This window comes from Colias croceus, chromosome Z (assembly GCF_905220415.1).
Source record: "Colias croceus chromosome Z, ilColCroc2.1".
NCBI classification, from domain to species: domain Eukaryota; kingdom Metazoa; phylum Arthropoda; class Insecta; order Lepidoptera; family Pieridae; genus Colias; species Colias croceus.
The window spans coordinates 9480789-9508253 of NC_059568.1; the positions used below are offsets into that span (position 1 = coordinate 9480789).

The 27465-nt window shown below is 34.4% G+C and overlaps 3 protein-coding genes across 13 annotated transcripts in view; 1 reads left to right on the forward strand and 2 right to left on the reverse strand.

Annotated features, from left to right (window-relative positions):
- The window catches only part of LOC123705287 (basement membrane-specific heparan sulfate proteoglycan core protein), a 101787-nt gene extending 88680 nt beyond the window's left edge, over positions 1-13107 (forward strand). For 8 of the 11 annotated variants that reach the window (XM_045654009.1, XM_045654011.1, XM_045654010.1 and 5 more), the window contains 32 exons: positions 55-384; positions 645-861; positions 1128-1322; positions 1405-1690; positions 1897-2047; positions 2145-2325; positions 2432-2643; positions 2876-3055; positions 3631-3736; positions 3826-3928; positions 4040-4269; positions 4360-4487; positions 4995-5267; positions 5541-5711; positions 6382-6536; positions 6626-6755; positions 6876-7039; positions 7123-7330; positions 7502-7696; positions 7779-7914; positions 8026-8161; positions 8378-8547; positions 8661-8893; positions 9002-9144; positions 9328-9432; positions 9549-9647; positions 9749-10007; positions 10249-10443; positions 10571-10668; positions 10756-10873; positions 11006-11153; positions 12083-13107. In XM_045654009.1, the coding sequence (XP_045509965.1) occupies positions 55-384; positions 645-861; positions 1128-1322; positions 1405-1690; positions 1897-2047; positions 2145-2325; positions 2432-2643; positions 2876-3055; positions 3631-3736; positions 3826-3928; positions 4040-4269; positions 4360-4487; positions 4995-5267; positions 5541-5711; positions 6382-6536; positions 6626-6755; positions 6876-7039; positions 7123-7330; positions 7502-7696; positions 7779-7914; positions 8026-8161; positions 8378-8547; positions 8661-8893; positions 9002-9144; positions 9328-9432; positions 9549-9647; positions 9749-10007; positions 10249-10443; positions 10571-10668; positions 10756-10873; positions 11006-11153; positions 12083-12086 (5459 nt within the window). In that variant the 3' untranslated portion in view covers positions 12087-13107. The remainder of the gene's footprint in view (positions 1-54; positions 385-644; positions 862-1127; positions 1323-1404; positions 1691-1896; positions 2048-2144; positions 2326-2431; positions 2644-2875; positions 3056-3630; positions 3737-3825; positions 3929-4039; positions 4270-4359; positions 4488-4994; positions 5268-5540; positions 5712-6381; positions 6537-6625; positions 6756-6875; positions 7040-7122; positions 7331-7501; positions 7697-7778; positions 7915-8025; positions 8162-8377; positions 8548-8660; positions 8894-9001; positions 9145-9327; positions 9433-9548; positions 9648-9748; positions 10008-10248; positions 10444-10570; positions 10669-10755; positions 10874-11005; positions 11154-12082) is intronic. The other 3 variants (XM_045654014.1, XM_045654016.1, XM_045654017.1) reach the window with 3 other exon arrangements.
- Positions 13108-14210: 1103 nt separating this feature from the next.
- Positions 14211-14902, reverse strand: LOC123705548 (tubulin polymerization-promoting protein homolog). The gene is made up of 2 exons (XM_045654380.1): positions 14711-14902; positions 14211-14400 (listed from the first exon to the last, which is right to left on the reverse strand). The coding sequence occupies exons 1-2, from the start codon at positions 14893-14895 to the stop codon at positions 14211-14213; spliced, it is 375 nt and encodes a 124-aa protein (XP_045510336.1). The 5' UTR covers positions 14896-14902.
- A 2737-nt stretch (positions 14903-17639) lies between these two features.
- Positions 17640-26602, reverse strand: LOC123705162 (solute carrier family 35 member B1 homolog). Its single transcript, XM_045653825.1, has 7 exons — positions 26170-26602; positions 21762-21884; positions 21110-21343; positions 20656-20717; positions 20225-20372; positions 18270-18405; positions 17640-17934 (listed from the first exon to the last, which is right to left on the reverse strand). The coding sequence occupies exons 1-7, from the start codon at positions 26359-26361 to the stop codon at positions 17870-17872; spliced, it is 960 nt and encodes a 319-aa protein (XP_045509781.1). The 5' UTR covers positions 26362-26602; the 3' UTR covers positions 17640-17869.
- Between the last annotated feature and the right edge of the window lie 863 nt (positions 26603-27465).

Here is a 27465-nt window from a genome sequence, read left to right on the forward strand (position 1 = left end):
AAAAACTCATTAGAGTACATGTGTTTTTCAACGATGCAACGGTTTCTTCCACAGAAGGTGATTCAAGCGTAGACCAGACGACACGTCCACCACTTCCACAAAGTACCGTAGTTGTCAGAATTACGAGCCCAACCATTAAGATCCAAGAATTGGGAAGCACAGTCAACTTCACTTGCCAAGCCAGAAGCCGTATGGTTCAGAGACCACTACAAATATCTTGGTCTAAGGCTGATGGATATTTACCTCAGGACAGAATTCAAATAGACCAGACTAATGGAATACTTCTTATTACCAACCTCCAAATCTCCGACAGTGGTAAATACATTTGTCAGACAAGTGATGGAATATCAACTGCCCAAGCCATTGCCACCCTTAAAGTACCTGGTAAGTTTATATAATACTCTCTTCATTAATTTGATCAATAATATAATTTGGTGAATAGTAACAATATTCTGATGATATTAAAATCCCAACATATTATAAAATATTTTGTATTATGCTTTCGTACGGAATAGTTGTCCCGGAAAGAGTTTTCTACGCTAAAGGTAAATTGATATTATTATTATATTGAGATGAAGTCTTTTAAAACTTCAATAAATGTTAAATGCAAACTCTTTGTATTAATTCAATTATTTTATCATCAGGCAACGACATGACCCTTCCGACGGTATCAATAAGCCCATCAATAAAGGAGTACTACGAGGGAGACAGGATTGAACTCGTCTGCAGCACAACTGGTAACCCTGCTCCAAGGATCACTTGGCAGAGGGGAAGCAATCGGCCATTACCGAGATCAACTGAAGTTTATGACGCTCTTCTGGTGATTGAAAGTGCACGACTTGAAGATTCTGGTGAATACAGGTACGACATCATCCATCACGTGTGAATAAAATAAGCGAAAGTATTAATCTTATATTGCTTTCATTATGTTTTATGAAAATATAAGAAAACTCTATCAGTTATGAATGACTTTATAAACAAAAAATATCATTTTTATGATATCATACTTGAAGCTGTGCAATATACAGAAATGTACTATATAAAAAGGAGACGCCTTGAATAAAAATTAACAAACATTTTTAACAATATTATTTTTTCACAAATTAAAATGCGCATAACCTTTTCAGATGTATTGCATCGAACGCTGCTGGTTCAACAGACAGGACGGCAGTAGTCACCGTACGTTCAAGACCTTCATGGCCTTCTACTCAAGACAAATTGACTGTATCATCGGCTTCGCCTACCATCGATGAAGGACAAAGCACCAGAATTGTGTGTACCGGAACAAGTAACGTACCTGCTGGAGCTATTGACTGGGTTAGGTAAGAAATCCCACGTGGTCTTGGTTTCAACCGTAATTTTGTCAACAAGTACATTATACTTACATTCATGTCTTATTTACAGACAAGACGGTACCGCATTCTTGCCGAACGTGCGTTCCGACAATGGTGTTTTGTACGTTGATTACGCTCGTCTGGAGAACGAAGGAGTTTACATCTGTCAAACAACATCGCCAGACGTTAATCCTAAATTAATTGTACTAACTGTCCTTCCTCAATCTACGCCACCGCCATCTGAAATGTCGAACATCACCGTTTCTGTTGACCACCTCAAAATACCAACAGGCGGCAGTGGAACAATAGATTGTACACCCCAAGGATATCCATTACCTCTTATCAAATGGACTAAGGTATGTAACTTCTTATTGAAACAAACGATGATTAAGGAGATATTCATTTTTATGAGCCACTGGTATCAATAGCTTATGATCACTGCTTCATTCCTTTTTCATTTCAATTGTATTTGATTATTCTATGACTTATAAATAACACTTGTATTATTATATTATCAATCGATCGATATCGATCAATTAATATGTATATCCTTAATTTTTAGTACCAAGACTCATTCGGACCAGGAGTAGGCCAACGCGACACAACTCTTATCATAAACAACGCCCAGGACAGTGACCAGGGTTACTATATGTGCGAAGGAACTGTGAACGGAGTACCTGTTGTTAGCAGCTATGTTTATATTGAAATTGAAAGTAGGTAGTACTTATAATGGCCTTTTACACAAACATCATATTATTTTGTTTTTTTTTTTTTCTTAAGACAACATTTAAAATTTTTTTTTTTTAACAGAACGTGAACCACCACGAGTAGAAATCTACCCACCTGGAGAAAACTCAGTTACACTTGGAAGTCAACATGAAATTCACTGCCGTGTAACAGGAGGTATTCCCGCGCCCATCATCACCTGGGACAAGAGCAAAGGACGTGAATTTTCACGACACGTACAAGTGCAAAAGAACAACATACTGAGGTTAGATGCCTTTTTGCTGCAAAAACGTCATATTATCTAATACATAATAATAATTAGTAATCTTAAGAAAGATTAACACTGAAGCGATATGTTACTATGTTTACAGCTTCCAAACTATTGAAGTTAACGACGAAGGAACGTACACATGTACAGCTACCAACGAAGCTGGTACCGCAAGCGCTAGTGCAATCGTTAAAGTTAGATCTCCTCCAGAAATCACTTTGACACCAAGCAATTACGTACCAGCGATAAAGGGAGAGAGAGTAGACATTGAATGCAGAGCGGATGGCTATCCAGAACCCCTTGTTTCTATTAAATGTAAGTGTAACTCTAAATACAATAAAACTCAGATTTTGTTTCAGTCAATTAGTGTTTCAAACATTTTGAACAACCTTGAATAATCAACAAAGATGATATCTGGCATAAATGCTACCAATAAACATGATTTTTTCCAGTCAAACAACATCTCTTAGGACGTTGAACGACGAAATTGCCACACATATTACAGCTTGAATTCGTTATTAAAATAAGTTTTCATTTTTATTTACAGCAAAGAATGACTACCGTGAATTAGTTCCACCGTCCCCAAGGATTGCGGTCTTCTCCATACAGTCCGCCAGCGAAAGGGATGAGGGTGATTACATTTGTACCGCCAGTTCCGTGGCCGGTATTGTATCGGAAGAATTTGCGATCCGAGTAGACAGAGGCGATGGCGGATTTGGCGATGTCGGTAAGAAAAAACATTTTTTTTTTCGCAAAAAAAACTAAATGAGAATGCCCATGAAAGTATGGACCACAGTATAGGGTTGTGTCAATGCCAGAGTGGTTTTGGAGGGTTCTTCGATATTCAAAAGATTTTTACTAATTGATTTTTTTTGTGATAAAAACAGGGGTCTTCAAGATATTGAGAAAAATGTGAAATAACCTCAAAACTTAAATAACCCCGATTTAGTTAGGTTTATGTGTGATTTAGGTAGTATTTTATCGTCCGAAGGTTATTTTTCGATTAACATATTTAATCTATGCGTAGAGCTTATGCTTTCAGACAAAGTCTATCTGTTCATCGGCTAGTGTGGGTACCAGAAATCTTCCGGGACGGATTTCAAGAAAACCTAAATATATATATTTAAAAAATGCCAATGTTGTTGTTGTTGTTTGAATCATTTTTCTTTACAGTTGAGTTCAGAACCTCGTCCATTTTTTTTATGAATTATAATTTTTGAAAAGGAATATAGTTAAGTAACTAATACAAGTTGTCTTCAAAGTTAATAATAATGTTGATGATATTAATTGAAATGTCAACAGAGGGCAGTGGAGAGGAAGAATTTAACCCTGACTACAATCCCGATATTTATGACAACAGTAGGCCTAGCAACATGTTAGCCGTTGAAGGCCAAAGGAGTGTCTTTGGGTAAGAAAACCTAGGTCTTATTAAAATAAAAGGACTATCGATAAGCAATAATTAACAAACCATTAATATAATAAACTATTCAATTTAAGGTGCAATGCATCAAATGAATTCCAAGCCATTTGGGGAAGAGCTGATAGGCGACCTCTTCAATATAACGCAAGACAAGTCGGCTCTGAACTGATTATTTACAATGTAAGTAAATCAATATTCGATATGTTGTAATATAAACATTATAAGATGTTTGTATAAAAAAAATTAAGGATTCCGCTAAAGAACAGATATTTATAAAATGTGTATTTGTAGACCTCAAAGGCTGATTCAGGCAGATACGAATGCACCCTGATCAACCGTCGCACGAATGAAGTCCACCAATCAGTGTACACTAGTCTTCAAGTAATGGCAGCTCCGAGAATTACTCTGAGACCACCAACACAAACTGTCCACCCCGGTCAATCACCCACCGTCGAATGTCTCGTTGAAGGAGACGACATTATAAGCATAACCTGGAGACCAATAGACACCGTGCCTTCTAGGTACTTAAATATTTCAAAGCTCTGTTCTAATCAAAAAGTTACTCCAATTATAAAGTTATAACTGATATATAATAATGTTTCTAACTTTAGCCGCGTCGAGATAAGGAACTCAATGTTAATATTCCGCCAAATAGAAGTGGAGGACGCTGGAAAGTATGAATGCTTTGCCATGAACAGAGTCACGAATGCAACTGCCATCGCTGAAGTCAAAGTTAACGGTAATGTAGTTAAAACTATATAAAGAATTGCCTGACAAACAAAAAGCACGTAGTAACACAAACGTCCTCGCAGAATGAATAAATTTAATGATCTAATCTTTTCTAGCATTAAGAACATTCATTTTAGCAGGTGTACACTTTGGTTTATTTAATACATAACTCGACATTTAACTTTTACTTAACTTAAACTTAACTTGATAGAGAAATAGCATTAATCATTGAATGTACGTCACATATTACCACCTAACCTTTCTATCTACGAGGACCATTGAAAATAATAATCTATATTAGGTACATAATTATGTCAACAAAACACTATTACAACAAAGGTAGTCTATGCACAAATGTACAGCACTCAACGTTAATATTTGAAACGAATTTATTATTTCCCATTATTATTTAATGCCTACCATATTTCATTACAAGTTTCAGTTAAAAGCTTTCACATTTAATTTATCACTGAATGCTTGAATGAGGGTACTTGATTGCATGTTATAAAACTGTTAGAAGAGACGGATCGTGCGCCATCGGAGTCGCATGATAACGAGCAATTCGCGCATGTCGGGGCTGCGGTACATCTCAGCTGCAACGTCACTCAACCCGGACTAAGAATTAGATGGAACAAGGATGGCAGAGCCCTGCCGAGATCTGTGTCCCAGAAGAACGACGGCTCACTCTTTATTAGACTTGCTCAGAAATCAGACAGCGGTCGTTATGTTTGTATCATTTGGGATACATACGGACGACAAACTAGCAATTACATCAACCTCCACATTGAGGGTCAGTGAATGTCCCTAGTTTATACGTAGTAGTTGGGTTTGGTCACCATAGAGTTTTATCTGTCCGCTTCATTGTTCTTAAATTGTAACCTTCGCATGTAGAACTCTTTTCTTATGTTACTCAATCATCTTTAACTCTACCTTCTACTATGTTTAAACTTTACCTCGTTTGTCTCTTAGCTATGCTAGTATAGTTTTTATATGTCTTATGAAACTTAGCAATTAAGAACTACCAAAGCAATTTAAGTTGATAATATTTTTATTTTACGCAAAGGTATCACATGCTTGGTATCGCAGTTTCGTTGTTATGACGAAAGTGGTTGTATAGATGATGAACTTATTTGCGATGGATACAATGATTGTCTGGATGCTAGCGATGAGAGTAACTGCATCTTAAGAGAAAAGCGTCTTTTGAAATCGCACTTGGATCAACGCTCAAAATCTGGTAATTGAGAAACGGTGTAAGGGTCAGATTATGTGTGTTAGGGTTTTTGTGCCTTTGAGGGTTTATATTGTAAAAGTTCGGTTGCTCTTGGTGAATACATTTATTAAAACGAGGGTAACTAAATATTGATTTATTTGTTGTGTTGTCCTTTAGAATCTGTACTTATACAGTAACTATCTATAAAGATACACTAAGGGAGAGTTTGACAGTGCATCGGCTATCGTCACCTGGTTTCCTCTAATATGTATTTATGGGAATGGTTCTCTTTCGCTTTGCATGATTTTTCAATTTTTCATATTGTGTCATGTTCTGCCTTGTTTTGTGCCGTCTAAAAATGAGGTAAGTGTTTGCACGGTGTAAGAATATTTTAACTTAAAAATCTAAATATTTATTATATTATAATGTATAGATCTTGTATGGGACAGTTAATACCAAAATATGGGAATTGGGAACCGTCCACAGAAAATCAAAAAACAGTTTATTGAACGCATTAACCGCTAGGTATTGTGTGTTCTACATATTTGCGCTTAACTTGGTGCATGGTTAGCAGAATTACGCCTAAAAATTCTTATAGTCTGCCTCGTTTGTGACTCTTGTCTTTGACTATGGACCTGGAGAGCACTCTAACATAAAAGGATTGATGGTCATCGAAAATTACCTCACATTTTAGGAAACCGAGACGAAGCACCCGCATTAGTTGGAATAGACCAGCCTCGAAGAGCTTTCAGAGTTGGAGAAAAGGTCGAAGTGCTCTGTAGAGCTAGATCTCGTGATATCAGAGTTTCTTGGGAAAGATTCAGAACCAACCAATTTGTCCAAACAAGAGTAAGTAATTTAACAATAATAATTATTGAAGGTTAATATTTATGTAAACAGTATGTTACATATAAACTAAAATTATGTTTTAATTTTAGATCTACGGAGATGGCGCTCTTTTAGTAATACCCAATGTAGAGCAGTCTGATGCTGGTTTGTATAGATGCAATGGACTTAATCGTTATGGCCAAACATCTTCTGAAGATTTCACATTAGAGGTTATCCCAGGTAAATATATAACAACTACGCAAAATATAAATATTTACGTATTGTAAAGATACGATAAAGATTATTAATCATGTTTAGTTAAATATGTTATCTCAAATATATTGTATAATTACTTTTTAGTATCTGACACACAATCATACCCCATAAACGACGGTGAGACAATGTACACAGCTCGATTGGGCGATACAATTGACCTTCCTTGCACTACCAATCTAGAAGAACCTGTTTCTATTGAATGGAGACGAGAATACTCACCACTACCGCCAAATGTTAGACCATACGAGGTAAATAATGTAAACGTAGCAAATAATTCGTTTACTACATTCTTTTAACATGACAGGATACATTAAGTCCTTTCTTTTTACAGCGCAATCTACATTTGGACAGTGTGACGGAAGCTGACGCCGGAACATACGTCTGCCGTGTTAGGAACAATATTGCTCGCATTGAGACCAAAGCAACTCTTCGCGTAGTAGGAATCGTGCCTAAATTTAACGGCGACGGTTGGCTGACTTTACCAACTCTGAAGGACGCTTACATGCAGTTCGAAATCGAAATCTCCTTCAAACCCGCAGGTACGATAACATCGTTCAAAAGTTACGATTTTGAAATTTTAAAACATTAAGTACCAAAAATCCCTCACTTTATTTGCAGTTATAACAACTTTAATAGAGTAATAATGATATGTTGATGTACATAATAAAAGTAGAAATAATATCTATCATTATATTGGGAAATTTTTTCAGATCCTAATGGTATCATACTCTACAATAGCCAGAAAGAAGACGGTTCAGGCCACTATCTAGTCTTAGAATTAGTCGAAGGTGTGCCACAATTCACACTTAAGTTTGATGCTGCTGATGCTCTTGTCACCAGAGGAGACAGACCTCTGCAACTCAACGCTTGGCACACTGTAAGACTAAGGCGTAGCGGCTCTAAAGGTAAAAGAAATATAAATAATTTTCTGAATAGATATAGAACAATATTTTACAAATAAACTGACTAAACTTTTTGCTTCTCTAGTTACAATGGACGTCGACAACACTGGACCGTTCTCAACCGAATCTTCCGTACAATACCAAATCCTGGACTTGTATGCACCATTGTACATCGGAAATGCTCCTCAGCAAAGGCCCGTGGAATTGGAATTAGCTCCTGGGTAAGTTTTCACCTAAACCAAAAACAATATTAATGCGTTTATTGCTATTAATTTATTTAAATTAATAATCAAGATACGGCTTTGAAAATATTTATATGATTTTCATTTTAGATTTGTGGGATGTGTGAGCATGTTGATACTCGGCAAGGAAGAGAAGAACATAATGGCAGACAGTCTTAACAAGTACAATGTTTACGACTGCGACTCTTGCACACCTAATCTCTGTCTTAATAACGGTGTCTGTCAGGTACGAATTTTCACTTCTCTGTCTACTAAAGTTGTCATAAATTTAATTTAATAAATAAGTTTTTATTTCTATAAGTACGACACGATCAATGTTGATTATTAGTTTCTTTTTTGTTTCACTCTCATGTACATGATGCTGAGAGAGTATATTTCAGTTATCTATTAATATGTAAATCTAAGTAAGTAATAAAATCTAAGAAAATCTTTAAAAATATAGGAAGCCAGAAACGAACGCGGCTACGTTTGCCTGTGCGCGAATGGCTATGCTGGACAGAACTGCGACAGGACTGGTGAAGCTTGCCGACCCGGCTTGTGTGGACCCGGAAAGTGCAGCGACACCGCTGACGGGTACAAATGCGCTTGCCCCGTTACCTTTACCGGCAAAAAGTAAGTTAATATTTCTCTAACAACAAAACTAAAATGGTAGTCCTAGGTCAGTAATTCTACAGCACGCTCTTTACCTTAAATGATATTCTACTAACACAACAATGTCTTTTCAGCTGCGACGTCAGGCAATACATCGAATATCCTGCTTTCACGGGCAGTGCATTCTTAGCTATTAAGCCACCACAGACCTCGCGTTATCTTCGCATGTCAATGAAGATAAAGCCTAAGCCACCTGTCACTGACGGTATCATAATGTACTGTGCTCAGTCACCAAGAGGATACGGTGGATTCACATCTCTGACTGTGAGAGATGCACGATTGGAATTCAGATACGACCTTGGTGACGGTATGTTAAATAATATTTATTTGCTAACATGTAGTTTTATTGAACTTTAAACAAACCCTTTATCATTTGAGCTTGAATACTATTCATTTTATTTGTTTAAACTTTTAGGAAGCGAATCAGTGGTGCTTACAAGCAACAAGACACTGCAACCAAACACATGGACATCGGTGCAAGTTGCTAGAAGCGGCCAATTGGTTTCCCTGAACGTTGACATGATCTACAGCCACAATGCTAAACTTGCATCGCCAAAGGTAAACCTCTAATTAATTTTTAAAATTATAACAATTTACCGAACGGATCCAATGTAGATGCGACTTAGAGATGCGACGACAGTTTTACGACATTTTTCAGTGAGAGAAGAAGTAATATCTACTTAAGATTTTATTTAGCGCTAGTTATGTAAGGAATATAAAAAAAAATATTTATTATTACAGGACTTGAACTTAGAGACACCATTGTTCGTCGGTGGTGTAGATGACTCTATTATCCTCAACAACAACACTGGAGTTTCTGGTGGTTTCAGCGGATGCATCAAGGATGTGAGTGTAATTTTAGTTTACTTCCACTTTAATTTATCTAATGCCATTAAAACACAGAAACATGAAATTCTAAATAATTCTACATTTACAGATTTTAATTAAAAAACATGTTCTAGGTTAAACTGCAAGGAGACGATTTGAACCTCATCAACTCATCCATACAATCAGCGAACGTACAGGAATGTGTAAACTACGACCGCGGTGACATACCCGAGGTAATTTAATTTACACTAACTCCATAGAAATAAGAATGTCTATCGAACCGATTCAATAAGCGATATCGAAATCGATTGATACAACTGTCTTCTATTTCTAGATTGAAAGCATCTGCTCCCAATGTCGTAACGGTGGATACTGCTTGAGCGCCGACTCAACTGCTTGTACTTGCCCATCCGGTTACACTGGCCTGATCTGCGAGAGCCGTGTACCACTCTCCAATCAGCGCCGGCCCTTGGGAGACCCCTGCTCAGCGTTTCCCTGTAAAAATGGGGGCACTTGCAAGACCGACCGATCAACACGAATGAATTATACCTGCGACTGCCCGCTAGGTTATGCGGGTGTGAACTGCCAAATGAGTAAGTAGTAAAGGTTTCTTTTCAAACGTAGAAGACAAATAATACGTAATCTACAAATTGTTCATTATTAGTCCCTACATAATACACTTCATTCATTATACTTAATAAGACTGAACTACAGAATACATAATAGTAGCTAATCGCTAATTGAACTAAACATCATTCATGTATTTACATAATACATTTTAGTTTGTATACCACTACAATTTAGAAACTACAGTAATGTTTGATATTTTTACAGCCTTGGACCTACTGTATAGCGTAGGCTTCAACGGTAATGGCTACATAGAGATACCGGCCAGCTTCTTAAGATACGACCAGCTGGAAATCGAACCGGCTCTGATCGCTTTAGGATTCCACACAACGAACGACGGAGTGCTGTTCTACCAAAGAGAAGCACAAGTTGCCCATGGCGGAGACTTCATACTTATTAAGAGTAAGTTTATAATTTTTTTTAATAATGTCGAATGAAGTATTGATATTAGACTCGTATCCGCAAAACATCAATAATAAGACGTACATTTTCTGATTAACATTGTGATAACTGTTTCAATAATTTTCAGTCGAAAGAGGCATTGTGGTGATGGAATGGGATCTTGGCAGCGGATTGAATAGCGTTGCCATTGAAGAGGTCCATGTCACAGATGGCGAAAGCCATAACGTAAGTAACAATAGCGTTTTAAATTTTAATGATCATTTAGATTCAACGAGAAGGATAACGTTCACTAAACGAGCTATTGATTTTCAGATAATTGCCAAGCTGTTCCATGACAACCACGTGGAGTTGCAAGTAGATAATATATCGAAGACCCAGATGACCAACGGCATCTCCAACGTTATGAATGCTGACTCCAACATTTATATTGGTAAGTTTCAGTAATAAGTCTTTTCATTTAAATTACTGTTGAAATTGTTACCTACAGACTTCAATATGATTAGTGTTGCCCTCGATTTCAAAGTACTTAACAATATTTATTGAAATCTGATTGTTTCTTCAGGAGGAATACCAGACCGGTGGAACGCTGAATTCAACTACTACCCAGGTCTCATTGGATGTATAGACCAGGTTGAATTCACTGATTTAACAAGAGGTCTGAACCTTGGTAAAGAAGCTGTAGCAGGAAGAAATACACAGCGATGCAAGGAGTAAGTTTATATTAATAGTACCTATACTTAATTACAACCCATTTCAATTGCACGTGTAGGTATCGTAATTTAAACATTTTTAACACAATCCAAAGTTAACAATACTTCCAATTTATATAATGTTTAACATAGTAACATGTGTCTTGTGTCTCGTGGTGTTTTTGTAAAAACATTTGTTCCCACAGTTTGTTCCTAATATCTATACCTATTAATACAGACCGCCGTCCGTCAAATACTAATAAACAATGTCGACTTTTACTAACATAACCTCCCTTTTCCATGCTGCATTGGATTAATAGTTCTATGTTCCCCGACGTCTATCCCTTTTTTGAAGAAATTGAAGTTTTTGAATCCCCTCCACCTGGATATCATTTCAATTCCTTGCCAACTATTACTTACAATTACCTTCATTTACTATTTCCGTCCTCAGTATGCGTCTATAACATTTTGTTCAACAGTTTCTAAGAAAGGTATGTATACTAACAATTAATAAGTAGTTACTCCACTTTAGTTATAAAAATATATACATTAATCGTAAGCCAATTTGATAAGGAAGAAACCAATCAATTCTAAGTTTTTCTTACTTATCCATCAGTCACAACTGATTATTTCTTCCTTGTGACTTGTTGAACGCATAGTCACAGTAATTTCAATCTGTAAATAACAAACGAGTTCAAATTTGTTGATTTTACAGGGTTATTAATCGACTACATTTCAGCTCTTTTATACGTCAGACGGTAACTACTAATGATTTTCAGTAATAGAAAAACAGTTTCCATTATCACCAAAAAAAGAACATTTGAATGCCGGTTTATTAAGAATGTATTTTAGTAATAATTAACCTCCAGTAATTTAGCAGACAATAAGTACACAAACGTAAAAATAAATAAGTTTTTTAAATGAAACTTACGTATTATTTCTACTTTCAGATAAATACAACGGACCTGCTTAGTTATACTAGCTGAGGAATGTATTTATGGGACACTATTTAATATCTCTCTATAAAATTTCGAGTTCCAAGCATTATAAATGTCAATTGATAAAGAATAGTGTATAAGTAGTCATAATATTATTGATTAATTTCAAGATTAATTTTCAATCTCGTTATCGTTACTTTCAGAATCAATGACAATTTATGGATTTGAAATTTGTTATGATTTAAGAGATTTTATTGAACTATCCATACCATCTTCTAGTATTAAGATATCACCGCTCTGGATAACATTGCTAACGTATTCTTAGGTAATGTTAAAGGAATGTATATTATCTAAATCTAATAAACATCCCTCATCCTCGGGATCCTCTATAAGAGTCTTTGGTGCCATAAGATTTATAATTGTTATAGTTAGGAAACTATTTTTACTGTATTTCTTAAATAATTTACTCTGGCAGGCATTTTATATTTTTTTATACGATTTGTAACTTATGATATTTTTAATTCCGTGTATTCATCTCATTTTCTGAAAGTATCGACTTTAATTGGGTGATGTGCCAAAAGTAAAAGATCGGTTATTTTAGTTTTGTCAACCACTGCCATTTAATTTGCTTTTATTTTAACTAGTAAATATCGTTTATTTCATACGAGAAGGAAGAAATTTTATTTTTAAGTCTTTACACAGCATTTTAACTTCAAGTTGCGTAACGAGGTTAAAATACAAAACTAAAATATTATAATCTTCCTGTAGTACATTACCAGGAAAGATTAAATTTATAACTTTCCTTACTTGCATTTCTAGTTGTTTAATTAGATACTTACATATAAAATTGCTTCGACTAAGTTATAATATTTGTTTCTCGAAAACTCTGTATGCTATGTGGAAGTATAATTTTAATACGTGAATGCCTACTATTTTATATTTTATTGAAACTGCCTTTATGTAAAATGTTTTCTTCTGTATACTGTAAGTGAATACATACGACTAACAATAAAAAATAAAAATAATGTGAATATGTATATGACGTTGTTTTATTTTAAATCGTCCGTAGTCATAAGGGTTGTGTACTCGAGTATCATAAATATAAAGATAGGTTTATTGTATCGGTATTACTTTCACGAATTAAGTTTACTTTTCCAATAACTAAATTGACATATTTTATTTGAACGGAGATTTGATTTTCTGCAATAGCTTTGCTTTGATACCTTTTGCATTACAGTCGTCTAACCAGTTAACACACTTCTTTTCAATGTTGTAGTAAATATCATTAGGTACTACAGTCACGAAAGGATCCGAAACACGAGCTTTCATTACGAGAAAATCATTTTTTCCCCTCTTCTGTACCACCGGTCTATCCATCAGGGCAGATGATTTGAGGGCCAATGCATTTTTAAGTTCATTCTCTATCAAGCCTTCGAGATCTGTTCGTGGAATTCCAGGAGGTTGATCGTCATCTTGATGACGTAACCATCTCTTCAACTCGCCTGGACCAACTTTACTATTTAAAAGGTCATACAAAAATTGAACTTTCTCCGCACGCTCTTGCATTCTTCTAAAGTTGTGTGTGCGCTCTCTAGACCTCGAAAGCAATTCTAAAACTTTTCGAAAATCTAAGTGATCTACACTGTCGTTCATATCTTCAATTACGTACTTTTTGGCGTCCAATGAAATTATACATTTAAAGAACATAAACTTAATTATAAATACCTAAAAACAAAATATATTTATTTAATTTCAACAGTATCAAATACGTCGCTTAATATTATTACTTAATAAATTCTGTAATATATTTATGCTTATTTGTTTACATCAGAGCTTACTTTAAATTCCATATTCTTTTCATAAAGTAAAAATCACAATAACACAAAAACACTTTGTTGCTACCAAAAGTTTCAAACGTTCAAAGATTAATTAATTTTGAATCAAGTCAAGCACAAAATTGAAAACAGTGTGGAATCGTAGTAAAATTATTTTATTACAAACAACGCATTTATGTTTACATATATTTTTCTGTAAATTATTTGCAAAAGCAGTCGTAATCCTAGTCCTACTATGAAGTTTGGTAATAAAATGAATCATATTTTAAATGATACTTTATTAAAGAATAAGATAATGACGTATACTAAAATGGCAGTTTTTCTTTAGGCTTATAAGTTAAGAAGAAATCTTTATATTGAGGCACGACCACAGGAGTTTGTCCAGGAAGCCCACAATTTGTTAAGGTCTCTCGACATTTTTCTTCATCTATGCCTTTTAATTGACAGAGTTCGGTCAAGAATTCATTCCATTCATCCCAATTCAATTCTGACTTACTGTAAACGATAAGTCTGATAAAGACATTTTTAGTACCTACCAGAAACTAAGCAAGAAAATATTGAGTTAGAAACAAGTTCTAATTTTGATCTTCTATAGACTAAACTAACATTCAAATAAACACTCATACTTAATGATCTTTACAATAACTTTACGATGGTTATAAGCAAGTTCTAACAAGACACAAGAGAGGATAAACTTTACTGAATGCAATACCTGGTGACTAAACCATATTTTGCTTTTTATTTTATCTATCAATCTCATATCAAAATCATCTAAGAAAATCATATTATTACCCTAAGTTATTACCAAAATTTGTTAAATAATATCCCCGTGTCCGTCATAGTCAACTTTCTATCCTCCAATATTTTTGCTTGCCGCATCCAATAGTCTGATCTATATAATGTTATAGTAGTTCCATCTCTTTTGTTATCTAGTAACCTGGAGAATTCATAGAACTGCCCTTCAAGAGTAGCAGCTTCTTCTTCACCCATTGTTTGATTAAATTAAAAAGTCAACCCACAAATGTACCAACGAAACATAAAGTATATAAACAGTCTTTGAAATGGTTGAAGCGGTAACCTTGACAACAAAAACATGACAAAATCATTAGGTATTTACTTTTATGATATTGACACTGTATCGACAATCTAAGGTATCGACATAATCTTTTGTCACTAAGTTTTTTTTTATGTCAGAGCACGCTTTTGCTTGCTTTCAGTTAGTTGGCTTCACTGGCCGCGAAATTTCATCACGACGCCACTAGCCCATAAAAAAGTTCCCAAAACCCTTTCTTAAAGTACTGTCTTTCTGTTAATATATAGAATCTCTAAAAAGCTTAGGAGTCTCAGAAAAAACCTTTATCTGATTCGTAGGTCATGTTTGGTAAAATCACTACATAGTATAAAACAAAGTCGCTTTCTTTGTCCCCTTTTTGCCCCTTTGTATGCTTAAATCTTTAAAACTACGCAACGTATTTTGATGCGGTTTTTTTAATAGTTCATGTTAGGGAGCCAGGTGCAAATTTGGTTAATTATTTCCTCTCAAGAGATAATTCGTCAGACGCATCAGAGTATAGTATTATAAAGCCTCGTGAACGTCAGCTGGCGCTCGGTTGGGGGGGTGAGCGGTTGTAGCCTCCCACGCACGTAGGAAAAAAAAATACATTCATTCATTTCCTCTCAGCTAAAAATTTGTCAAATTGTAGCTAACCCAATATCTCAACGAAAAAAAATAATCAGCTGGTTACAACATGGTGTATTATACGTCAGCTGGTGTCTCGAACATGAAAAAAATAAAATTATTTTCCGTGATTTCCTCTCAAACTAAAATTTACCTGATGATAGCTTATATGTAACTGTGGATATATATATAGGTCAGCTGGCTGTATCTGGGTGGAAAAACCGTCAGCTGATACTTTGAAAGTTATTACATAGGAGTTAGACAGAAGCATCTACTTATTGCCAATTTATATGCATCAACTGACTAGGTTTTCCTCGAATTATTGCTAGCTGATTTTTTTTTTATTTATCGCATCAGTATATTAACAATCAGCTCACAAATTTTCATCTGAGATGAAATGACGTATCTTTAATTATTATCGTTATTTTTAAAAATTCAAGCAACACACGCTAGCATAATATAGACAGTAATAAGGTACTTGGAGGTGGTTAATTGTGCACATGATTACACTACGTACATTCAGCCATATCGGTAAACATGTTTTTACAAATATTATAAACTGCATTTAAAAATAACTATCATATCATCAAATTCACATAACTACATAAAAGTGTAACAAATATGAAATAACCCACTAAAAACATTAGTTAACTATAATTATTAAAAAAATAATAGTATAATATATAATTAATAAAGTTATTACTTATCTTTTACGGGGACTTATGTTGATGGAATTCCACGTATCTCGATGATTTTGTTAATATCTCATTATATTCGAGACACCAGCTGACGCATAATACACCATGCTGTAACCAGCTGATTATTATTTTTCGTTGAGATATTGGGTTAGCTACAATTTGACAAATTTTTAGCTGAGAGGAAATGAATGAATATACTTTTTTTTCTTACGTGCGTGGGAGGCTACAACCGCTCACCCCCCCAACCGAGCTCCAGCTGACGTTCACGAGGCTTCATAATACTATACTTTGATGCATTTTACTAATTACCGCTTGAGAGGAACTTGGTCATAAAATCTGCTTCTGGCTCCCGGACCATTCAAGAGGAAGTTTTTAGTATATAATTTATTAGGATTTAGATAAAGCGGGCGAAGCCGCGGGCGGAAAGCTAGTAATATATACATTATTATCACGGATTCAGAACAAATCTAATATAAAAATGTAGCGTTTAAATGATTGAAAATAAATTTAGTTCTTACGGGCCAAACGGGTTGGTATAAATAAAATAACGCAATATGCAACATCGATTTATTATTAACTTTTTAAAGATAGGTCTTATATATTAACTGTTATTTGCTTTTATGTGAAGTTACACGTAGCATAAAGTAAAAATTTTAAAATGTATAAAAATATATATTTTATAAAACTTACAACTACTTATTTTATTTAAATTTAAATTACTCGAAAGTAAACTTGTAATTCATTTTTTTTTTCATATAAAAAACATAATGTTGGCCTCTTTTATCAATATTGTATACGGTAAAAAAATATAAACAATTTAAACACAAACAAACATTTTAAAATTTCACATCTAATAAATTATATCTGTGAAGTATAAATTAACAGCTAAAGATTTAATTTAATTTATATTATCTATTACATCTATTTCTTGGTTAATACAAACCCGTCTACGATTCCAATAAAAATATGACAATAATATACATTCATATTTTTAAAGTGGTAACAATACCTTACCTAAAGTATATAAGTAACACTTGTTGCTCAAACAATAAATGCAATGTTTCAATTTTTTGTTAAATCGTACAAAATGTCATTCTTCCCCAAAAAAATAAAAATTTACACGCTAAAAATAATTTAATGTAAAACGAATACGTACTAATTCATTTAATTAATTATTTAATTCATTTCGTTAATGTCATATTTTAAATCCGTTGTATAATTTATATAACAATTATCGAAAATAAACATTGAAAAGTATACGAATAAATTGTGCTTGGCTCTTACTAGAGGTGTATATATAATTTTACATGTATCATCCAATTTCCTAACTTATAACAAATAATTTAGAATACAATATTTAATATCAGTTCCTTGAATATAACTAGCCTTAGGACAATGCAATAAAAACATAATTAGAATACATTCGCTTTGCTGTTTTTGAATAAAAAATGCAAATTAATTTATAATTTAAGTATAAATGATAACTAAACAGACGATACATAAAATTTTCAATCTAATTTTCTCGAAAAAATAAATAAATTTGGATGTTAAAACGAAATCTATTTCTTTACAAATCAATCAAATTAGGTCACTTATCTGCTACCCTTTTCGGTTGGGATTTTCCTTTGCTGTAGAAGATATCCAAAAACAAACCTGAAAAAATAAGCAAAGCTTTAAAATGAGATACTTTTTGAAACAAATAGAATAAATAGACAATTGTGTACAAATTAAATAAGCACTACATTCATATTATATAATTAAGAGATTCACATATAAACATAAAAATAATCCTGATACAATTTAATAAAACTAAGAGCTAGCGCGCAAGAGCAACACTTTTGTCTCCGCAACTATTTTGTCTCTCCCATCAACTCTATGGGGAGTTGCGTCGCTACGTGCGCGCACTTTCTTACTAGCGTTGTTAGTAAGTTAACTACTAAAGTTGCTCTTGCGCGCTAGCTCTTAAATATTTATATCATCTTACTAACCAGAAAAAACGAAAATTGCGCCAATCCACTGTCTGAAAATTAGCACATTTCCAAAAATGATGACAGACGCTAAGACTGTAAAGAATTTCCTTGTTGTTGTCACTACAGAGCAGGGCAATGGACCGAACTCAGACACCTGGAAAAGACGAAATTATTTCATGATTACAATGTACATATTTTCCATTTGTCTTTTTTACAATATTATTGTATGGCCAAATCACCATTTTACAAGTTTAAAATTTTTTTTCTAATCTTTTTTTTTTGCTGCGATCTGTCTCCATCATGCTTATAATCAAACGATAGCGGCATGTTGGACATATCATTATTGGCATGCACGGTATGTGACCTGTGTCACATCCTCATTATAACAGTGCAGTGCAGTGTGGTCACTGTGGGCGGACCAAATCTTGAGGTGTTTTTCGTTTCGATCTTCGCCCATAAGTGTCTGGGCGAGAATATTAGGGTGGTGCGCTAAGCGGTCTATATATTATGATTATGTGTAGCGTTGGATCTCTTGTTTCACAGTAGGGATTCTTAGGTCATGGTGGAAGAGCTCGTTGGGTATGTACCACGGAGAGGTTGTCATTATTCTTAGTATCTTGTTTTGAAATCTTTTTAATATCTTTGTAAGTTTAAAATTAAGATATAGCTAATAAAATATACCTATATAACAATGTAAATACATTTCATTAATTGTAATGTAAACACAATACATTTTTGATTTCACAATAGTTGGGTATTGTGAAATCAAAAATGTATTACCCATTATCTATTGTCAACCATCTTGTATTTTAAATCTGATTTTGATGTATCCTTACCTAATTTTCATGAAACATGGCCATGAACACACGACATAAAATCGATGACAGCAAAAACCGGTTTGGGAGTTACAACACCACACACAGATAAACAGACAGACATGTTAGGCTTATAAATCTTTTTGCAACAGGGGTAAAAAAACACACTAAATTCCAAAAAGACCGCGACTATGTAAATTGTATTGCGTTTATCTATGTACCAATTTACACTACCTATATATTCCAAAAAAGAGTTTATTAATGAACGAATATTTTTTATAATAAATACAATTACAATTACTTGATAATTTTGAAATAAATAATTGCCGTACTAAACTATAACTTACAATATTAATACATTATTATAATCGCCAGTCAATAGAGATTGAGCCCACAAAACATTAAGTTTGAGTACCTACTATAGACTTATCACAAGTCATTTTGTAACACATCAGTTAGCAATGTCCGATTAAATTTAATATAACGTACATAACTATTATTATAATAAAATGATAAGATTGGGTCTGGCTGTCACAATATAAATGTTCATACAAGTTGATAACTTTTCTGTTCACTCCCACAGAAAGCTTTCGAATTTTCTCCAAAAAGTAATTTGGTTTGTTCACACTGGATTTAGGGCGACCGTACACGGACCGCTTCGTAGCGACTTCTCGAGCAGTCAACGACCTACCACTCGAGCAGTCGGCCGGGCTTAGATTTAAATTATTATCAGTTTTTTCGATTTTGATGGATTATTATTATCTTAACTTTGTACTAATTAGTGTTGTGTTACACTATCTCTATAGATATGGAGATATGTTATCATGGCCCAAATAATTCACAACAATTTAGAGTTAACCTATCACCTTCGGCTGAGAGCATTCTAAATATATTTGCTTTACGATAAGTTGCAGTTTTCCTCATGGATATTAAAAAAATAAGTAAACTGTACCCATAGGAATAGAATATAAATCATATAAAAAATTGTGTCATGACAACTTCCTATAAAAATACACGAATATTATTAGAAAATGTCCTATAAAAAAAAATATGTCAAAGAGATATCTCTCTCATCAAACAAAAGGATATAGAGCTATGGAATATAGAGTAGATATGAATAGAGCTATGCAATCAGTCTATTAAGTTAAAAATCCATACCATAAAGAATATGAACAGTTGTCCGAGCGCGCCCATCAAAGCAAATGCCGCCAAATACATCAACACCTCGGGGTACTGGTTCACGAAGGCCACAAACTTGAAGCATTCTCCCGTTAATAGCACCCCAATGGACAGAATAATGGAGGACCTAGAATATATATACAATTTAACTGATCATAAATCACTGTAATAATATACACCACATAATTATGTATAGTTTATCTGTTTAATTTTCATTATTATATGAAAATAAAACATATATTAAAAATAATAAACTTAAAATCAGTTCATTTAAAATAACAGGCAATGTTCCCTTAGTTAATCAAAATTTATGTAGCATAATTTCAATTAATCTTGACGCCAGATCAACTACTTTAATAAAATTGTATAATGATTATTGATTAAAATTGTATGTGTATTGATATACTTACCACCAATTTGTATTCAACATCATAGCGTAAGCAGTTGGAGAAGATTCTGTCTTGATACGCTCCTGAAATGCATGTAATTATCATATTATGAAAAGTATCTGAAACTTGGCCAATATGTCTATATTCTAATAATCATCATTGACAATGTATTTGTTAATTTATACCCATAGTCCAGATAGGAAAAAGGACTTCAATAAATAAGATAAATCATAAACGTAGTAAACATTTCTGACCTCTTTGATATGAAGATAGATAACGCAGATATTATAACACAACTAAATTTTAAATTATTGTCTATGATTTCCATTTAACAAAATGAAACGTAACATGATTTAACTTAAATGTTATTATTTATCACATATCATCAATCATATCATGATTTACGCATCCCTATAAGAAGAAAGAAATAGGAAGAAGTCATTGATATTATGCTCAAATAGTATAAAATATTTACCTGAACAGCACCAGTCAAGCCATCCATGGTCAAAGATAGGAACAGCAACAGTTCACCAATACCAAGAGCCTGGGATTCCTCAGTGACCTTCTTGGCTTGATCTTTGAACATGAACAGCACCACACCCATCACAATGAGAAGTACGAAGAAGTATTTCCTGAGAGGATATACTTTCTTGCCAAGAAGCACGCCAAGTATCATGACGGGGATTGGCTTTGCAGCTTTCCCCACCACCTGAAAATTGTAGGTTCATGTTTGAATACTTAATTACTTTAATATGAGTCAGATTTTTATCTACTATTTTTATTTTAATAATTCATATAATATACATGAGAATACAACATAAGCTATAGAAATGCTTGACCGCCTCCTTGGTATAACAATGGTCAATGCAGGAGCGTATAGCCGAAGGATGAAGAAAACAAAAATGTCTTGGTCTATCAGGACACAGAAGGCTCATCACCTACTTGTCCCTAAAGAAAATTGTTCAGTGAAACAGTTCACTGAACAATTTTCTTTAGGGACAAGTATATATGCATAATGCATCTGCCCTTCCCTCTTCTAGCAGACACGGGACTTTATAGTAATGTTTGTGTTCGTCGACAGGTAAAAATGCAGGTACAGCTAGTAACTCAATACAATTGTTATTTACCTGGGTCGGGTAATTAATCCACTGCAAGGCCATGTTAGAACTGACCATGCCTAATAAGTAAGTAACAGCTGAGGAAAAGTAATAAATTTTCCTTGTAGTATCTTTTTCATGTTTCCAGGATAGCTGTAAAGATACAGTAAAAATATTTATGAAATGAGTTAAATAAATAGAATGAGATATCGGTTTGAATGAGGTATAAAATATTGAATAAAACAATAAAAACTACAATCTACTATATTATTGAACATTATTTTTCTAGATGATTAGTTGTAACCTGAGGTTTGATACCACTGATTTTATGGGCAGCAAGCAAGCAAGTGTAGATCTGATGATGTATTTCAAAGAAAAATAAATAAATTATATATGTATATATTAATTTACACTCATCACCATTAATGAAATTATTATATCATCATGCCTGGTGACAAACCTCAGGTTAAAAGAAAATAATATATTATATTGTAAAACAATTACATATCTATCTCATTCAAAAGAACTTCTAGTCTTCATTTTTGACCTTGATAGAGATCTAAATATACAAAAACTATGCAATATATAATGCAATATAGTGTGTTATTTACAAATGTTTTGCTCTTTTAATCTAAGTAACCTTATCAACAAGTATACAGGCTGATTGTACTAATCTAGTAATCAGTCATAAGATTTGATGAGTGTTACTAAATACTGCAAAATAAGTAGAATTTAGTTAGAATATTTCAGAAATACAAATATTAATTTGAGACTATATTATATTACTACTAATGCAATTGCTAACTATTACATCATACATAAAGTTCATTCAGCCAATTCTTGAATGTAGATATAGGCACAAAATAGCTGTAAATTTAGATTAAATTCAAGCCAAGGTTATACTGGATCTGTCTATTCTAAGCCCATATAGTAAAAGCTATGTAAGTTTAGAACTAAGTCTATAATAAATACTAACTTTCCGCCTGTGGCCTCGACAGCATATTCAAAGAAAAACCCGCATGGTTCCCGTTCCCGTGGGATTTTTTATTAGCTATCTTAACTATGTAACAAGATTTACTACTGTGTATGTACAATAAAGAGTATTTCATTCATTCATTCATTCATTCATTTCCAGGATAAAACCTAGCCTATGTTGCTCAGGGAAGATGCAGCTTTCTAATGGTGAAAGAATTTTTGAAATCGGTCCAGTAGTTTATGCGTGAAAACCATACATACATAATTACAAACCTTTCCTCTTTATAATATAAGTATAGATAAATCTAGCTACAGTTATTCGAGTATACATAAGCCATGTTATTCTAACAATAGTTATTTTATGAAACACAACTTTCATTTAATCCACTCAAATTATTTAGTTAAAAGATGACTTATTATATGCATATTTCTATCACCATGTAGACAAGTTCTTGTTGGAGCAGCGATTAACTACATTTTTTTCCACTATTATTGGTGATGTATTTATAAGTATTTGCAGCAGTGAGATATGGAAATGAATCATGGCTGGAGTGTGGAGTAGTGATCCAAACCAACCTAAATATCTAGATTTAAACAAAGTTTCCAATAATATTTATAAACTGCTGCTATTAATATTTATCAAGAGTAGGCTTTAAGTTTTATTATTGTTTATGTTTAAAATGTTTTAACTTCAGGAAGGCACTGTGTGTATTACTGAATCATATTGAATGTAACTAAGATGTTATATTGTACATATATTACTAAACATGGTCCAAGTAGTCTTAGTGCTATACTACATGTATATATTATGGAGAGTTAAAAGAGTAGATTTTGATAAATAGAGCACCTACTCTACTGACTACTTATGACACAGTAATGTATAATCTTTAATGAAAATGGTTACAATAATGAACATATGGAACCCTCTCAAGACTACCATACATCTCTTGTTCAGTGTTCATACTGTTCTTGTATTTTTAAAAACAAAATTATGTTCTTAGTATCTTGGGCCCACTTGACAAGAAGTCAGTTTACTCCAAAAAACATAAATGTCCATATGTCACATAGTTATCGTTGTTAGATTGTATGACTGTGGATTCTATAGGGAATCAACACACACAACACAAGAACAAGAAACAAACAAATTGGAGGCAATCTCCATTAGCAATTAAGATTTATTTATGATGGATTGTTTATAAGATGTTTAAAATTACATGGTTAACATAATATTATTAATTCGTTTTGTTACAAAAGTAGAAATACGTAGGGCTTGTGCTCAAGCTGTTTACAACGTCGGACGGAATACTTCATTCCATTTACAGACGTATCCACCGGAGGTAAAGAACGGCCATGGTATAATACTGAATGTAGACGAGCTGAACAACGGAAACACGAAGCATATCGAATCTGGGCCGATGCTAGAGCACGTAAAGATCCTGACATCACAAGCAAAAAGAGAGAATTCAACAAAGCTGCTAAATCCTTCAAAAAAACGCTTAAAAGATCTCGCGTTGATCGGATCAGGCAAATTGGGGACAAGCTTATTTCCTACCCTTCTGGGTCTAAAGCTTTTTGGTCCCTTGCAAAAGCAGTTGAAGCTAATTTCTGTAAGGCGTCTCTACCACCATTACAAAAACCTGACGGTGCACTTGCTCATACTGCAAAGGAAAAAGCGGATCTCTTTGCGAATCTCTTCGCTAATAATTCCCGTCTGGACCCTAGTAATAAGCTACCACCTTCTCTACCTCACTGCGGTCAAAATATGCCTGAATTTCGCATCATTCAGAGAGAAGTCCTTAAAGCTCTCCAAAGTCTGGACGTGAATAAAGCAAGTGGACCTGACGGTATCCCTGCTGTGGTACTAAAAAGTTGTGCTCCTGAACTTTCACCGATATTAACACGGCTGTATCGTCTCTCATTTGACACTGGTAAAGTTCCCAAGACCTGGAAAATAGCCAATGTCCAGCCAATACCCAAAAAAGGAAGCCGCAGCGACCCAGGTAACTACCGGCCTATCTCAATCACCTCCATTATCTGTAAAGTTATGGAGCGTATCTTAAACAACCGGCTTCTGAGGTATCTAGAAGGTAACGATCTCCTCAGCGATCATCAATACGGATTTCGACGTAAAAGGTCTACTGGGGACCTTCTGGTTCACCTCACTCATATTTTCGGCTCTGCTATCGAGAAGCTCGGGGAGGCAGTAGCCGTATCCCTCGACATTTCAAAGGCATTTGACAGAGTCTGGCATAGTGGTCTTATCAACAAACTTCCAGCATTTGGGATCTGTCCTAGCCTGTGCAACTGGATCTCTGATTTCTTGTGTGAACGTTCACTTCGAGTGGTGATCGATGGTTGTGCGTCCGATCTACTACCCATTAACGCCGGAGTTCCTCAAGGATCAGTACTGTCTGCTACCTTATTTCTGCTCCATATAGATGATCTGTTAGGTCCAAATATTTACAGTTATGCCGATGACAGCACAGTTATTGACAGTTACGCATCCGAGGCGCAGACGGACAATGTTTTGGCGGCCCAAAGAAAGGCTTTAGTTGAGCGACTGAACACTACTTTAAAATCGGTTTCGGAATGGGGCGATGCCAACTTAGTCAGGTTTAACTCCTCGAAAACGCAGGCTTGCCTTTTTACAGCTAAACGTACCGACTTCAGTTTAACACCTACTTTCCAGGATGTGTCCTTAGAATTGTCCAATGAACTGGAGCTTTTAGGCCTAACGCTCTCCTCCAACCTCAACTTCAAGACCTTCATTGAGTCCAAGGTGCAGGTTGCCGCTAAGAAGCTTGGAATACTCTCCAAAGTGGCAGAATTCTTCACACCGGAACAGCTCCTAAACCTTTATAAAGCTCAAGTTCGGTCGGGTGTGGAGTACTGTTCCCACCTTTGGGCTGGTGCAGCAAAATACCAACTTAGCGCCTTGGACTCAATTGAAAAACGTGCGATTAGGCTAATCGGGAATGAAACCCTTACCACCTCGAAACTGTCTAGCTTAGAACATCGTCGAAAAGTGGCTAGTTTGGCAGTGTTCTACAGGATCTACCACGGTGAATGTGCTGAAGAACTGCACAACCTGATACCCGCTTCTCCCTTTTATCACCGGGCGACTCGACGCCGTGCTGGTCTCCACCCCTATGTCATCGACATTCCACCCATACGCACTAAGCGTTACGCCTCATCCTTTCTCGTGCGTACCAGCAAGGAATGGAACAACCTTCCGGCGTCCGTGTTTCCCGATAATTATAATCTGGACTTGTTCAAAAAAAAAGTGAATAGGCACTTATTAGGTCAGCATGCTCCATCCTAGACCTCGCTTATCGCTTTCCATCAGGCGAAGCGATGGGCAAATGCCTGCCTAATCCCAAATAAAAAAAAAAAAAAAAAAAAAAAACGACATATTGATGTCAGCAATCAGAAATTAACTAATAGATAAATATGTTATACTTACCATTAATATCTGGGCAAAAATGTAGTTAACAATACATTGTACTAACACCAGGGACAGGGTGCATGTAAACTTATCGTTATTACCATAATTTCCCCTGGTTATCTTCTCCTGTAGCATTCCATATATGAAGTAACAAAAAAATATTCCACACGCGTATGTAATAAAGCGAATTTCACTGCTACTTTTATTCATTTTTGATATTAAAAATATTGAAAAGTTAAGTATTAGTAAAATTTGCTTGCGGTGCAAATACGTCGACCGCGCTCGAAACTATTCCTTCACAAAAGGTATGATGCAATTATATCGACTTTACAAAATTTTTGGACACGTATCATTATATTTTTTATTCAAAAATTGAAAGTAAACCGATTTGAGGTATCCGAAAATATCAAATGTTATTTGTACACGTACACGGTACCTACGTACCTACCTAGTACGTCAATAGTTTATCATAGACAACATCTAAAACTGACATTTAGACAGACTACTGAGTGAACCACAGACAACATAAACAAAGCTTAGCTATTTGGACATCAAATTGGACACAGCTACATATTGGATAATAAATTACAAAATGCTATTATTTTATCGTAAATGAAAACGAAATACACGCAACGAAATACACCCCGTTTTCCAATTACAGCACTAGAGCGCATTATGCGGCATAATGCTTAACGTTGAATGTTTCAACTACAGCAACGCTTCGCAATCGAGCACTTTTAAAAGTAATGCGCATGAATTGATGCGTGCAATCGATTTATCATTAATTGTTGGAAAAAAATTTAAAGCTTTCGTTTCATTGTAGTTTTTTCGAAATAATCAAAGTTAATTCAAATTGTGTTAAAAAAATAAATATAAGTATGGATGAAGGTACAAACATTGAAAAAAATGATAGTGAAATAATCAAAATCCAAATTATACTTAAAGTAACCGTAAATAGTTTTCAACCAATTATTATGTATACCACTTTATTTACACATTAATGAGGTTATTTCTAACTCTATGAATATTTTTTTTTTCAACACTGAACTTAGCGCAACCTGCTGGTGCATTTCACGTTCCAATTAAGCATCAGCATAATTCGGCATTGTGCGGCACTGAGTCGCATTATGCTCTGTAATTGGAAAACAGGCACAAGCATTATGATACAGTAAAAATATATAAAATTCTTATCACTATGTCAGTCGTTTTATTAAAATCGATATTTGCATTTTTTATAAATCTTTGTTAATTTTCCATGAAAGAAAAATTACTAATTACTTAGAGCGTTTCATTAAAGAAACGAAATGGCAGCTC

What these genes read in the sequence shown, in the direction of transcription:
- LOC123705548 (XM_045654380.1), bottom strand. Translation starts at nt 14,895, where the DNA reads ATGGGTGAAGAAGAAGCTGCTACTCTTGAAGGGCAGTTCTATGAATTC. An exon ending in ATATTATTTAACAAATTTTG is followed by an intron (nt 14,401 to 14,710) that starts GTAATAACTTAG and finishes TATCGTTTACAG; the next exon opens with TAAGTCAGAATTGAATTGGG.
- LOC123705162 (XM_045653825.1), bottom strand. Translation starts at nt 26,361, where the DNA reads ATGAATAAAAGTAGCAGTGAAATTCGCTTTATTACATACGCGTGTGGA. An exon ending in TTTTTGCCCAGATATTAATG is followed by an intron (nt 21,885 to 26,169) that starts GTAAGTATAACA and finishes GTATCTTTACAG; the next exon opens with CTATCCTGGAAACATGAAAA. An exon ending in AACTGTTCATATTCTTTATG is followed by an intron (nt 18,406 to 20,224) that starts GTATGGATTTTT and finishes CGTCTTTTCCAG; the next exon opens with GTGTCTGAGTTCGGTCCATT.